A 12,700-nucleotide genomic window follows, 5' to 3' on the forward strand; every position below is an offset into this window, starting at 1 on the left:
TTGGAACATATTCCACCACGCTGTTCCAATGCGGGTTGGTGGAATGCACATGTGGCAGAATTTCGATGAAATTAGACACATGCAGGTTTCCTCACGATGTTTTCCTTCACCGCCGAGCATGAGATGAATTATAAACACAAATTAAGCACATATATACAGTGGTGCTTGTCTGGGTTTGAACCCGCAATCATCGGTTAAGATGCACGCGTTCTAACCACTGGGCCATCTCATCAGCCTACTTGAATAAAGTTTATTTTGATTTGATTTGATTTGATTACTCGCCCTTCAAGCCGGATGACAACTATGTGGCGTTAAGGTTCAGATTATATAATAGCAGAATATCCGATGCGTACATACTCATACGGGTTTGTACAAAGCAATTTCATCAAAAAATGTATTTGTTTGTGTTTATAATTACTTTAAAACTTGCATGTGTGTGCCGCTAAAAGTTGACATAAAGGTTCTCGTAACATTTGAATCTTTTATATTAATAGGCTGTATATCAACGAGCCTTTGTCACGTTAATATACACATATTGATAAAATTACGAATTAGTCAAGGAAATATAATTAATGTTATGCAATAATTCATTAGATACTTATATTCTTTTTTCAAATACTTACAGTCATTATTAAAATATACGTATATTAAAATGTAAAAATACCAGTTGTATACGAATATATATTTTATATCTGTTTTATTTTTTATGGAGAAGGTAGTTTTTTAGCAACATCTTATGTACACATTCTATAAACAAAATAATTTTAACGGTATATTTAAATTATTGCCGAAAATAGAATCGAACCATTCAAACAAATGAATTTATTTTAGTAAAATTCAGAATTGTCGGAAACACGTAACCTTTCATTTAGCTTCCAAGAAATCTGTGTTATTTTGAATACAAAAATTCATAATCCATGAATAGTGAATTAATATTTAATTGGGAGACTGTGCATTTGAAGTTCAATTTCAAAGTTTAATTTTGAAAGCGTGCCATTTGACCTTGTTCTAATTTCGCCAACAAAATAATTTTAACTTAAACATGAATTGGGAAAAGTTTACTTTTAAACGGCTCAAATTCAGCTCCTCTTGACCTTCTAAAAGAGAAACCGCGCTTTTAATATGAAACGTTCTTCTATGAAAAACGCCGGGTTAACGCCGGCGAATAGAACGAATGAAAAAATATGTCAAGTGTGAGTGAAAATACAGCTGTTTTAAGGCAAACAACATCGCGAGATCTTCATTTAGTATACGATTACTTTCGAATGAATGGAAACGTTTATTTGTTTCGAATTTCGAATTTAATTTAAATTGCTTTTAATATAATTTTATTTGAGCCGAGATGGCCCAGTAGTTAGAATGCGTGCATCTTAACCACTATAAAGGTGATTGCGGGTTCAAACCCAGGCAAGCACCACTGAAATATTCATATACTTAATATGTGTTTTTAATTCATCTCGTGCTCGGCGGTGAAGAGAAACATCGTGAGCATGTGTCTAATTGCATAGAAATTCTGCCACATGAGTATTCCACTAACCACTAAAGCGTGGTGGAATATGTTCCAAATCTTCTCCTCAGGGGAAAGGAGGAGACCTAGCAGTGGGTAATTTACAGACTGTAGTTGTTATAATTTTATTTTAACTTGTATGTAGAATTTCGTTTACTATTGACAAATCATTAACGCTGAATGATTCCGTTGATAATTAAAAAAGCGAAATGAAAGACTGAATTGAATCAATCAATTTACGAATGAAGGACAAAAAAAAATTATATCTCAAGTTTAATATATTGACAAAGAAAAAAACAATCTAACTTTGAAAAGTTAAGGATCATTTTTACATTTTAAAACTAATTAGACTTATAGAAATACTGAACTGACTGTAGATTATGTTGGCTCAAATTGCAGTTTTTATACCATAATAGTGCTTACGAACCTTTTTATCTTGTATAATATTGACCATAAATAAAGACACAGTCATTAACAACAACTTAATTTAATTTGATGCATCTCTATATAGTATTAAACAAAGTCGCTTTCTCTGTCCCTATATCCCTATGTATGTTTAAATCTTTAAAACTATACAGCGGATTTTAACGCGATTTTTTTAATAGATAGAGTGATTCGAGAAAAAGGATTTTGTACATAATAGATGGACAATATAGTAAAGAAACACTGGTTATTTTAGAAGTTTCTAATTTGATGTCGTAAATAAACAAATCCTGTGGCATATTTAGTATCAGTTTTGCACCCGTGCAAAGTTGGGGCGGGTCACTAGTAATTAATAACGCATTCAGTTGCGACCGAATCATTATTTCATTATTATTATAAAATATCAATGCTAATTGTTAGCTATTTAATCGTTTTGTGATTTGTTTACTACTTCCATTGAAACGGACTATTATTCCTAAAGCCTTACGATGTTATCCTCGCCAGTGACACGGTCTACAATTCTATTCAAAATGGTTTCATTAAGTTGCGTAGGGTGCCCTAAAATTTTATGATAGCTGCGAAACTTCGGCGATAATCATTTTTCAAAGGCCACGGGGTGTTGTAAAACGACTTGCAAACAATGGGGTCTTCAGCGGACTAATTTTATACTGAAAAGTCATTCGCTTAACGACGTCTTAACTTGGATCCTTGTTGTGACTCAACTGGATTCTGGAAGGTGAATGAATGAAGGTCGCGAATAAAATGGAATAGGTTCCATTTTTGTAAAATATAATTATGATATACCTAATAGAATACAAAGACAGAAAGGATATAGTAAACAAATCATATAATATATCTGTCTGTTTGTAATAAAAATGTAATAAAATAACCGCTTTTTACCTAATAAATATGTATACACGGTAGATACTTCAAACTAGCGTTTATTACCATTTTTGTTCGTCTGTTTCTTTATTCTAGATAATCTTTGGAGCGACTGGACTGATTTTGACGGGACTTCAATGGCAGATAGATGATGTAATAATGAGTGACTTAGGCTGCACTAATAACATTTTTTGTTAAATTCAAACGCGCATATAGTCGCGGGCACAACTAGTGATACATACATCCGTCCACAGTCACGTAATTGTGTAGGATAAAAGAGAGAGAGAGAGAGATAGAGAGATAGAGATAGAAATAGTTAAAACGTGAAAAAAATTAAAACGAACGAATTACGAAGCTTAACGATTGATTTTAATGAAAAAATTATCAGTCATCTTTATTATAGCTTGTAAGTCTGCCATATTCAACAACCTGATGAAGCAAAAACTAAAATCTTCTGTTTCAAAAATGGAAAAGCCATTTTCAATGACTTTTCTATGCCGTTGTATTCATTTTAAATCGATGACATTGAAATTGACAGATATTCATCATTCGTAGATAGCGATGATCGAAGACAACTTACTGGCAAGTTGTAATAAAAAAAACTTCTGATCAAGAAATTATAAAAAACCTGAAAAGTCTCATTTTATTACTGAGCTTTAAGTCGTGTTGTTTCAAAAGAAAGGCATTAGCCTAAATCTTTTGAATTGAAAGTTTCGGGTGCTTAGATTTCAACTTCGTGATAAAGTACATACTTATAAATGTAACATTTTTGACGAAAAATGATTTTATTTAACACGCACTAAGTTGTGCAAAAAAAATTTTTTTTAAACATATATTGGTACTCCTTTGAGGCTAGATCAACTGTTGTGCCGTGATAAACGATGTGACGGTCTCGTATACAATAATTCCCTCAGCCTCCTCTTGCTACTGTTTTTTAACTTTTATTTATATATTATTGTTGTTTTATTAAATATATTTACTGAAATGAAAACTCCTTGGTGGCTTGAATTTTTCCGACAAGTAACAATTGTCGTTCTATTTTCACTTATTTGCATTTATTTTTGGAGTTTATCGCAAATATACAGACAGATAGACGCATCCGGGGGACTTTGTTTTATAATCTGTAATAATAATTACTTCATTACTTTTCCGTTTAAGTAAAATCAATTATATTTTATTTAAACTCTTATAGTAACTATCGAATCATTATATGAAATTTAAAGCTATCCGGAATATAGATTAAATTTATAAACGAAACTGTACTTTTAAAATAAGTAATTTTAGTGACCATCGTTTCAATTTTTAACATCAACTCGGAGTTCCGTAGCAATCAAATTGTTAACATTAAGTATGTTAAAAATACTACTCTGTAGAGAAATATATTTTAGTACAAATTTTGATAATATGCTGACAGTGGTTAATGCATTACGTAATTGATTGATTGAATTCAAAACTGCTTGAAATCTTTCGTCCGATGTTGCGTAACGTGCATTCATTATGTGCAAGTTTCGCTGTGGAATATTCTGGAATATTCCAGTCCGTTACAAATATCCTTGGGAACTGTCGTGTTTTCATTTCTTAAAAATAAATATGAATCTTCGTTTGTTTAGTCTCAATATGTTTCTAAATTATTCATATGATCCTATGACTGATCAGATGATTATGACTTTACTACGTAGGATCGTGAAACCTCAATTTTTTTTATCCGTGCATAGCACGTATTGTTGGTTGTATACCAACATAATAAATAAATATAGTTGCGTTGATCTAAAGAATCTAGAATCAACCTTGATTTTTATTTCAGAATAAGAGTTGTATTAGAGCAACATTTTAGATCATATTTTACAGCATATACACTTACGTTTCCGCTCTTAACCCTTAGACACAACGAAAAACATTAATGAACCGATTTATATTGCATTAGCTGAATCTTATTACAAACATTAACTGTTTGGAGAGGAGGTCTCAAAAGTTATTACTAAAAGTCATGTTTTTTAAATAATGTTGCTCATAGAAGTCATAGCGCTTTATAAAAAATTACACGCAAATATATTATGTTCTGAATTTTACCATCATATTTGCAACCCGCACATAATACTTCCTTAAATTTTATATAATATGTAATAGTAGGATATATTTTCAAATCCCGTCATAAATTGAACAATTGAAAAGCAGCGTTGGCCATTTGAAATCCAACGTGGAATTATTATAATTGTTTGCCAAATATGATTTTTTTAATGTTTTGTTATTGTATAAAGATATATTCTTTATGTTCATTTTTTTTTATGTTTATTCTAAATCCATATCTATCCATATACCATATCCTAAATTAACAGTTCTTTTTTTTTTCTTTATATCTTTGCGTCGAAAGTAACGCTTAAGAATAAAAAAAAGGTGTAATAAGCAATTTGAAAACAAAAAGTAGAATTTCTAATCGACAATTAACAATTCAATCTACGTTTAAACAATTTGACAAAAAATTGAAAAAGTTATTCAATATCTACCCGTTAAAATACAATAGCTGTAGAAATGTGTTGACAGATTACTGGACTTAAGGTATAATGAAACAGAAAGTTTGTTACGAGTTTCTTAACTCACACACACACACACACACACTATTACATACATACATGTACAGAGTGTAATATATACTCTTAATCCTGGTCTAATGTATTATGACAGATTTGAAACGTTATGAAATGTTTAGGTATCTAAGGCCTTTATATGTAACACAATAGATATGATATTGTTTTCTTACTAGTAGTCGCCATTTTACGCACGCATTTTAAGTTGTTGGTTGTACATAGGCGTTTATCCTTCCTTGGAGTTCAAGTTTGCTTTATACCAAATTCCATCAAAATCGGTTCAGCGTTTGGTCGTGAAAGAGCGACAGACAAACAGACAGACAGACTGACACAATTCAATTTATATTTATAATATCAATACAGATTACAAATGTAATTGTTTTAAAACATTATGATCGCAAACATTTGAACAAATTAAGTATTTCAAGGGATAATCAACTTAATTTCATGTTAGTAGACTGATACTATACGATAACGATACTAAGAAAGTGGCAAGATTAGATCAAGTTGAACTTGATTAACTTAAACAGCGGCTTAAGTGGATCTGCCTTCATTAGACTTTAATACCGTTACTGCATTCAAAAAGTATTAAGAATTAAAGTTAGTGTAACTTGCGAAAACGATTCCGTGACGCCCACCGAAGATTGTTTAATACAAGCCCCGTTTATTCCCTATCCCTTGGAATTCCGAAATATCATAAAAATAGTTTTTAGTTGTTATTATAACTTACCCGCATGCTAAATTTGAAACCCCTAACAATTATAGTTACGGAGATAAAGCCACTTTGGTTCGAAAACATACATCCCATTTATTCCCTATTCCGTGGAAATTTTGAAAAATCCCTTCTTAGGATACTCAAGGTATACGTGTGCCAAATTTCAAGTCTCCTAGAGACTTGAAATTTGGCACACGTATACCTCCAGTGGTTAAGGCTATGCATTGTCTGTCAGTCACTCAGTCACTCAGTAACGGAAGAGTTTTATATATATTGATTAATTTCCTTGTATGACACACGGTTCACAAAGTTTCATATACAATAAATATAGTTACGGAGATAAAGCCACTTTGGTTCGAAAACATACATCCCATTTATTCCCTATTCCGTGGAAATTTTGAAAAATCCCTTCTTAGGATACTCAAGGTATACGTGTGCCAAATTTCAAGTCTCCTAGAGACTTGAAATTTGGCACACGTATACCTCCAGTGGTTAAGGCTATGCATTGTCTGTCAGTCACTCAGTCACTCAGTAACGGAAGAGTTTTATATATATTGAATAATTCCCTTGTATGACACACGGATCACAAAGTTTCATATACAATTATTAAAGCAAGGCTAAACAGAAGACCCAGGATGGAAGCCATACGCAAGAAAGCAAACGTGATAGATGCTCAAACATTTGAAACGATTGTGTTGCACTGGTCACATGGTAAGATCAACTCATGGCGGGATAATAATAGTCACTAAGAGGACAGGTCCAAGTTGCTAGAGACCAAAGGATCAAGAGATTCCCTACAGAAATATTGTTAGATGATATTAAAAAAAGGAAAAGACAAAATAAAGAAAGTACTGGTTGTTTATCTTTTACTTTTCTATGTATGTTAAAGAAATAAAAAAAGCTTTATTATTATATTATACATAAAAGAATTTATCATTTAACGAGCATTATGTTCGCAAAGATATAGAACTCTATATTTTTATTCTGAAGCTCCTTTTACTGTTTAGGTATTATATTATATTTATTTTATTTACATGTTTATTTTCAGAGAAAAGGTCGTATGTAATTTAACGTACTTCAAGCATAAAACGTAACAAAAAAATGTCAGCCCCTTAAAAATGAAATGGTTACGTCAGCGTAACAAGTATCTATTATCTCTATATCTTGTTAGAGTCAGCATTACGCTTGTGATGGACACTGCTAATGATCCCAGGGTCTTGACGGCCGAAGTATCCTTTTCTATCATTATGTCAGATTTGACTTTTCCGCTTTAAAAACCTTTTCTTCAGATAATTGACACATCAAACTATGAATGTTATACATTTGGACACACATCTTCAAAGTGAAAGAACTTTCATAGAACTTTTTCTACAGGTCTAGAACACACAGTACTTAGTCACATGTTTTTTAAAATGTATTTTGTTTACGGTGAAATAAATAAACTCAAATTAAAGCCTATAAAAGGCTGATATAAGAAAAGAACAATGCTTGTCCTTGGGGCTCAAACTTACTTCGTTAATTGGTATAGATATAAAAGCTTAAAACTTTCGTATTGATAATATAAGTATAAATTATTATAAAATAAATAATTATATGAAAATTTACAAAGAGTAGAGAAATAATTACTGTTGAAACAAAATTCGTATACCGACCGAAAATATTCAGGTGACAATAATTATTGTGATGTGAAAACATTTATTATTATAATTTCGAAATACTTTAATTGTGATCTATTTGAGCGAACAGAGAATAAATTGACAAGGCTATTCAATGTATCCCATAATTACAAAATTATAATTAACAATGTATATTTGAAATAAGTATTACTCAATTTATTTTGAATGCAATGATATTTTGTTATTCTTGTAAAACTAACATATTAATATTATTGACGTAGTATGTAATTGTTTTTATCTATAATAAAATACATATTTTAATTATAATAATTGGTATTCTGTTTAAAATAAATTAGTAATAAGCTTAAGAATGTCCCACGCCTGCGCTAAGGCCACGCTGTTGTGGGTATGTACATATTCAGATAGGAATAATTACCTCTTTAAACACACTTACTGGAATATTTTAATGTCAGTTGCATATTTTATATGTAAAAATATTGGTATTAACAGAACTAATTTCTATTGAATGAATTAATTTAACAACTTTCAAACAATCAACCAATAAAGTACTTTTGAATCATGTTTAACAACTATTTTAAGTGAAGCTACCACCGTTTCGGAAAGTAGCTTCTACCCAGAAGAACCGGTAAGAAACTCAGTAGTTTCTTGAATGAATTTATTTGTTCAATATCCTTTTATGTAATTTTTGGCGATTAAGTGACAAGAATAATCGAAGCACAAATAAATAATTATCTTAACAATTAACAAAGCATTCCGAGTGAATGAGGAAAAGAAGTCGATTTATTTTAGAAAATCATCTATTTAATTGAAGTGACTTGACGACTGAGATGAGAGCGCTTCAAAGGTCTCTAAAGTGCCCCTATAACTTTTTTCTATTGTTAGCAACCCTTCCGAGGGTTCGGTATAGGTTGTTTATTTAGAACCGTGTTAGTGACAAGGCGGGTTTTTTCATCTTGTGATTAAAGTTTGAGATATATTGTCTAAAACGTTTTTTAACATGATCGTAATAAAAAACCGAATATATACTACATATCATAGCTACGAATAATCGAATCTTCCTCTCATTGACAATTCAATACATATAATATAAAGAAATGCGTATATATTATCGATTATGGATTTTATTTAAGTTGTTAGTCATTTTTTTTTATTCAGGTGGCCCATATGCTCGTTCGCCAACGTATACCACGTTGGCGAATGAGCACATGGGCCACCTGATGGTGGTCACCATTATCCATAGACAATGACGCTGTAAAAAATATCAACTATTCCTTAGATCATCAATGCGCCACCAACCTTGGGAACTAAGATATTATGTCCCTTGTGCCTGTAGTTACACTGGCTCACTCACCCTTCAAACCGAAACACAACAATACTGAGTACTGTTGTTTGGCGGTAGAATATCTGATGAGTGGGTGGTACCTACCCAGGCGGGCTTGCACAAAACCCTACCACCAAGTAATTTCAAAGTGATGCTCCATTTACAAAGTAAATACAAGATAAAAGAAACAAATTGGCAAATTTCGTTATAGATCATTGCATATTATTTTAAGTTTAAATATTAATGGCGTTCTATTAGTGTCATGAATGTTAAAATTTAAGAAATAAGTCTAATAAAAGGCATTTGGAAAATCTAAGATCCCTTGTTTGATTGCTAATTGATGATCTTATGATTTCTAAAATAAAAATTCATGATATTTTATCATGAGAAGATCTTAGTTGTTCTAATGTCTAGTACAATATCATTCTCAATCTCAGGTGTAACGGACAAGTACGGAATTTTGTTTTCTTATTAATTATACTATGACCTCTAAGTGAAATTTGGCTTTTTCTAAGTGATTTTTAAATACACTTGGATTAGAAATTAGTTTCTTACATTTCATCTTCTGGAAATTCCAAATGACGAAGCATTTTCCTATACTGTAACCATTATTTTCATATCTCTCCAAAAACAATATTAACGTCTATAAACTACTCACGAAGATAATATTTTGGTAAAGCCGTGTGCTGAGAGCCGAGTAATGTTTGCTTAGCCAACCTCTACCCGCAGATATCCGTTGAACATTTTTATACATAGACGATTATTATTGATAGAAATATCAATAAACTTTCTTATATGGTTGGAGATTTAAAGATGAAATGTATCATAACATATCCATTTATATCGAACAGGCATTTATTTGGAGTTGTCACTACTAGTCAAACTAAATAAGTAACCATTATTTTAATAACCAATGAGACAACTGTCTCTTGTGGCTATAGTTATACTAACTCAGTCGCCCTGCTAATCGGAACACAATACTAAGTGTTACTGCGTGGTTATAGAAAATATGATGAATAGGTGGTACCCAAATGGGCTCGCAAAAAGCCATATCACCAAGTTAAATGTAACCTTTATTCTTTTGGATATTATTCGATTCAATTATTCAAAAAATATTTATAGTAAAAATATATACTTATATGTAAAGTTTCTTTCATACATAATATGAAAGCTGACGACAAAAATGCAGAAGTAGAACTTAATGATGGATAAAACATCAATTATAATTATTGTTATACATATGAATTGTAAAAAAATGTTATAGATAATAAGTATTGTAAGAAAAGACTTACGTGGTACAGTTTCCCGCAGATGCGACAGCTAAATGAAGCGCCAACAGTACGATGATAGCAGCCATCTTGTGAAGATCAGCGCATCTTCTCAAACCATAGTATTTTCTCAGCCTTTGCCTGCAACAAATAATAATTTTCCAAATGAGAAAAAATCGTTCTTGTATTCATTAGTAGTAAGTCAAATTATGTCATTGAACTAGCATACGTGTAGTTATTGAAATGTCAAAATATATTTCGTTGTGAAGGTGAAAACGGAAGACATTTTACTTTTAGACCAGATAATAATTATCAATCATATCAACATAATAAGTGTATACATACTCTTATCATTTTATGTCGTAAAGTCTTGTTTTATTTCTTAAATTAAATTAATTATAATTAAATAAATTTATTACCTTACAAATATTTTATGTAAAGAATTTTGAATATAGATTTCACAGAAACCAGAAAATAAAACGTGTTCATTGTGATCGTTTCAGTGGAATTTCAGACTTGATTTTTAGTTTTTCTTAAATCAGAACCAGCTATTTGCTCGTTTATATTCGTTGGGTACATTTTACGTTTCAACGAACCGTAACATTAGTTCTGCATATTACTGTATGATAAATTTGAGACGAAGAGTTTCGAAACAACTTCGGTTATTCAGGTTTACGGCATGATTATCGTTTTTAAAGTTTGAGTCTGGATAGTTTAAGAGGTATTACTCGAGAGGAAACTTCAAAGATTATAGAAATTTACTTGTTAATAAAACATGAGCAACGTTTCCCGAGTCATGAAACTTGGGAGCACTTAAAATCCGCTGAAGCAGTATTTACGATACATAAAACTGGTTTATAACTTTGATATATCTGGTGACCTGCTGACGGTGTATGATGTTTAGCCTTTGGAAAGGAATTTCCTGATAATATTCTATCTCTTTTAGCTTCTAGCCTCACTGTCTGTCTATTTACAAAAGAATTATTAACATTCCTTAATTATATATACAAATATGAAATAAAAGTAGTTACTGTATAAATCATGACCGCGTTGCATTGCTGTTCCGATCCTCTGGGCAAAAACGAATAGCCCTTCTGGCACCAGTGGAGCCAATAAGGCGAGGTGTTATACTTTTTTGTGCTAGTACTTGACGGTCGAACTGCTAACCTTATTATGTGTAACTTGTAAGTATACCGCCCCCCCATCATGTAAATGTATTTTTGAAATCTTCAGCTTTTATGACGTCATTCAGTTAACACAGTTAAATATATATTTAGAATCTAAAAGTTCAACTATAATTTTAAAATAATCAGATGAAAGGTGAAAGGCTTCATTTCGTTAGTTTTAATTAAACTGACCACATTTCTCACTAACTTATTTAAGATTCAATTTTAAAGAAACAAACTACAAATGAAACATTTCGAGAAATTCTAGATTCACTAGATGAAAATAAACCGAAAGTAAATTCTAAACATTATTATTTGATACAAGTAGCAGTAATAAAACTCTGAGACACAAAACAACTAATTCCCAGTGATGACACTCTTGAAATTTGCTGACCTCATATTGTTTTTCAGCGAAATACAGTACGTGACCTGTGTGTTGAGACTTAAATGTATCTGATAATAAAAAATGTGAACGGTACGTGCGACTTTTCGTTTATCTCAATGTGACTTCTCTCAACATCCAGACGTCTGTGATCTACTTTGATTACTTCAGTTAAATCTTACACTTAATTATTTTTAATGCATAACCTCATCTAATTATTTTGCTTTTTTTATAAAATAATTATTTTTCTAAGGAGTTAATTGTATTTTATGATAAACCGTTTAACAAAATAAGAAAAACTTTATTGAACTAGGTATACTTGAGTCGCATTTTTACGAGATCAATTTTAAAATTTAAGTTGTAAACTTAAGTAGTCAATTTAATCAAACAACAAAGTGGTTTTTCTTCGTACAATTCATTAAAAAAAAATAAAGAATAAGTTTTTTTTTTTAAATTAAAGCTCTCTATTTAAGTTTCGATGAAAGGTTACACAGGATCACTGGTATCACTAGTCTTACCTACATCGTGCAGATTACTGACAGAGCGTTAATGATGATAACGTCTAACAAAGAACTTGAGGGAACATCTCTGTTAATTACGTTGGAGACACTTCCAGATGCGTCATTTGTCTGTGTTTCGGATCAACTGTCACATTTATCAAATGTTTCCGCAGCCTTAATAGATCCATGAGGTTTATTATGGTTGATTTTTAATATCTCATCCAATTCTATTTTAATAAAATACAAGATCTGTTTTTAAATATGTTATGTTTCAGAAATCGTCTTCATTATTAAATTATGGCTTGACAACTTTT

The 12,700-nt window shown here is 31.1% G+C and overlaps 1 protein-coding gene across 1 annotated transcript in view; it reads right to left on the bottom strand.

The window, feature by feature from the left end:
• LOC124535075 (C3 and PZP-like alpha-2-macroglobulin domain-containing protein 8) overlaps positions 1-12,700 on the bottom strand; it is a 240,584-nt gene that overhangs the window by 139,589 nt on the left and 88,295 nt on the right. Inside the window, exon 2 of the mRNA XM_047111123.1 lies at positions 10,363-10,479. Coding sequence (XP_046967079.1) covers positions 10,363-10,427 — 65 coding nt within the window. The 5' untranslated portion in view covers positions 10,428-10,479. The remainder of the gene's footprint in view (positions 1-10,362; positions 10,480-12,700) is intronic.

The sequence above is a fragment of the Vanessa cardui genome, chromosome 14 (assembly GCF_905220365.1).
Source record: "Vanessa cardui chromosome 14, ilVanCard2.1, whole genome shotgun sequence".
Classification (NCBI taxonomy): domain Eukaryota; kingdom Metazoa; phylum Arthropoda; class Insecta; order Lepidoptera; family Nymphalidae; genus Vanessa; species Vanessa cardui.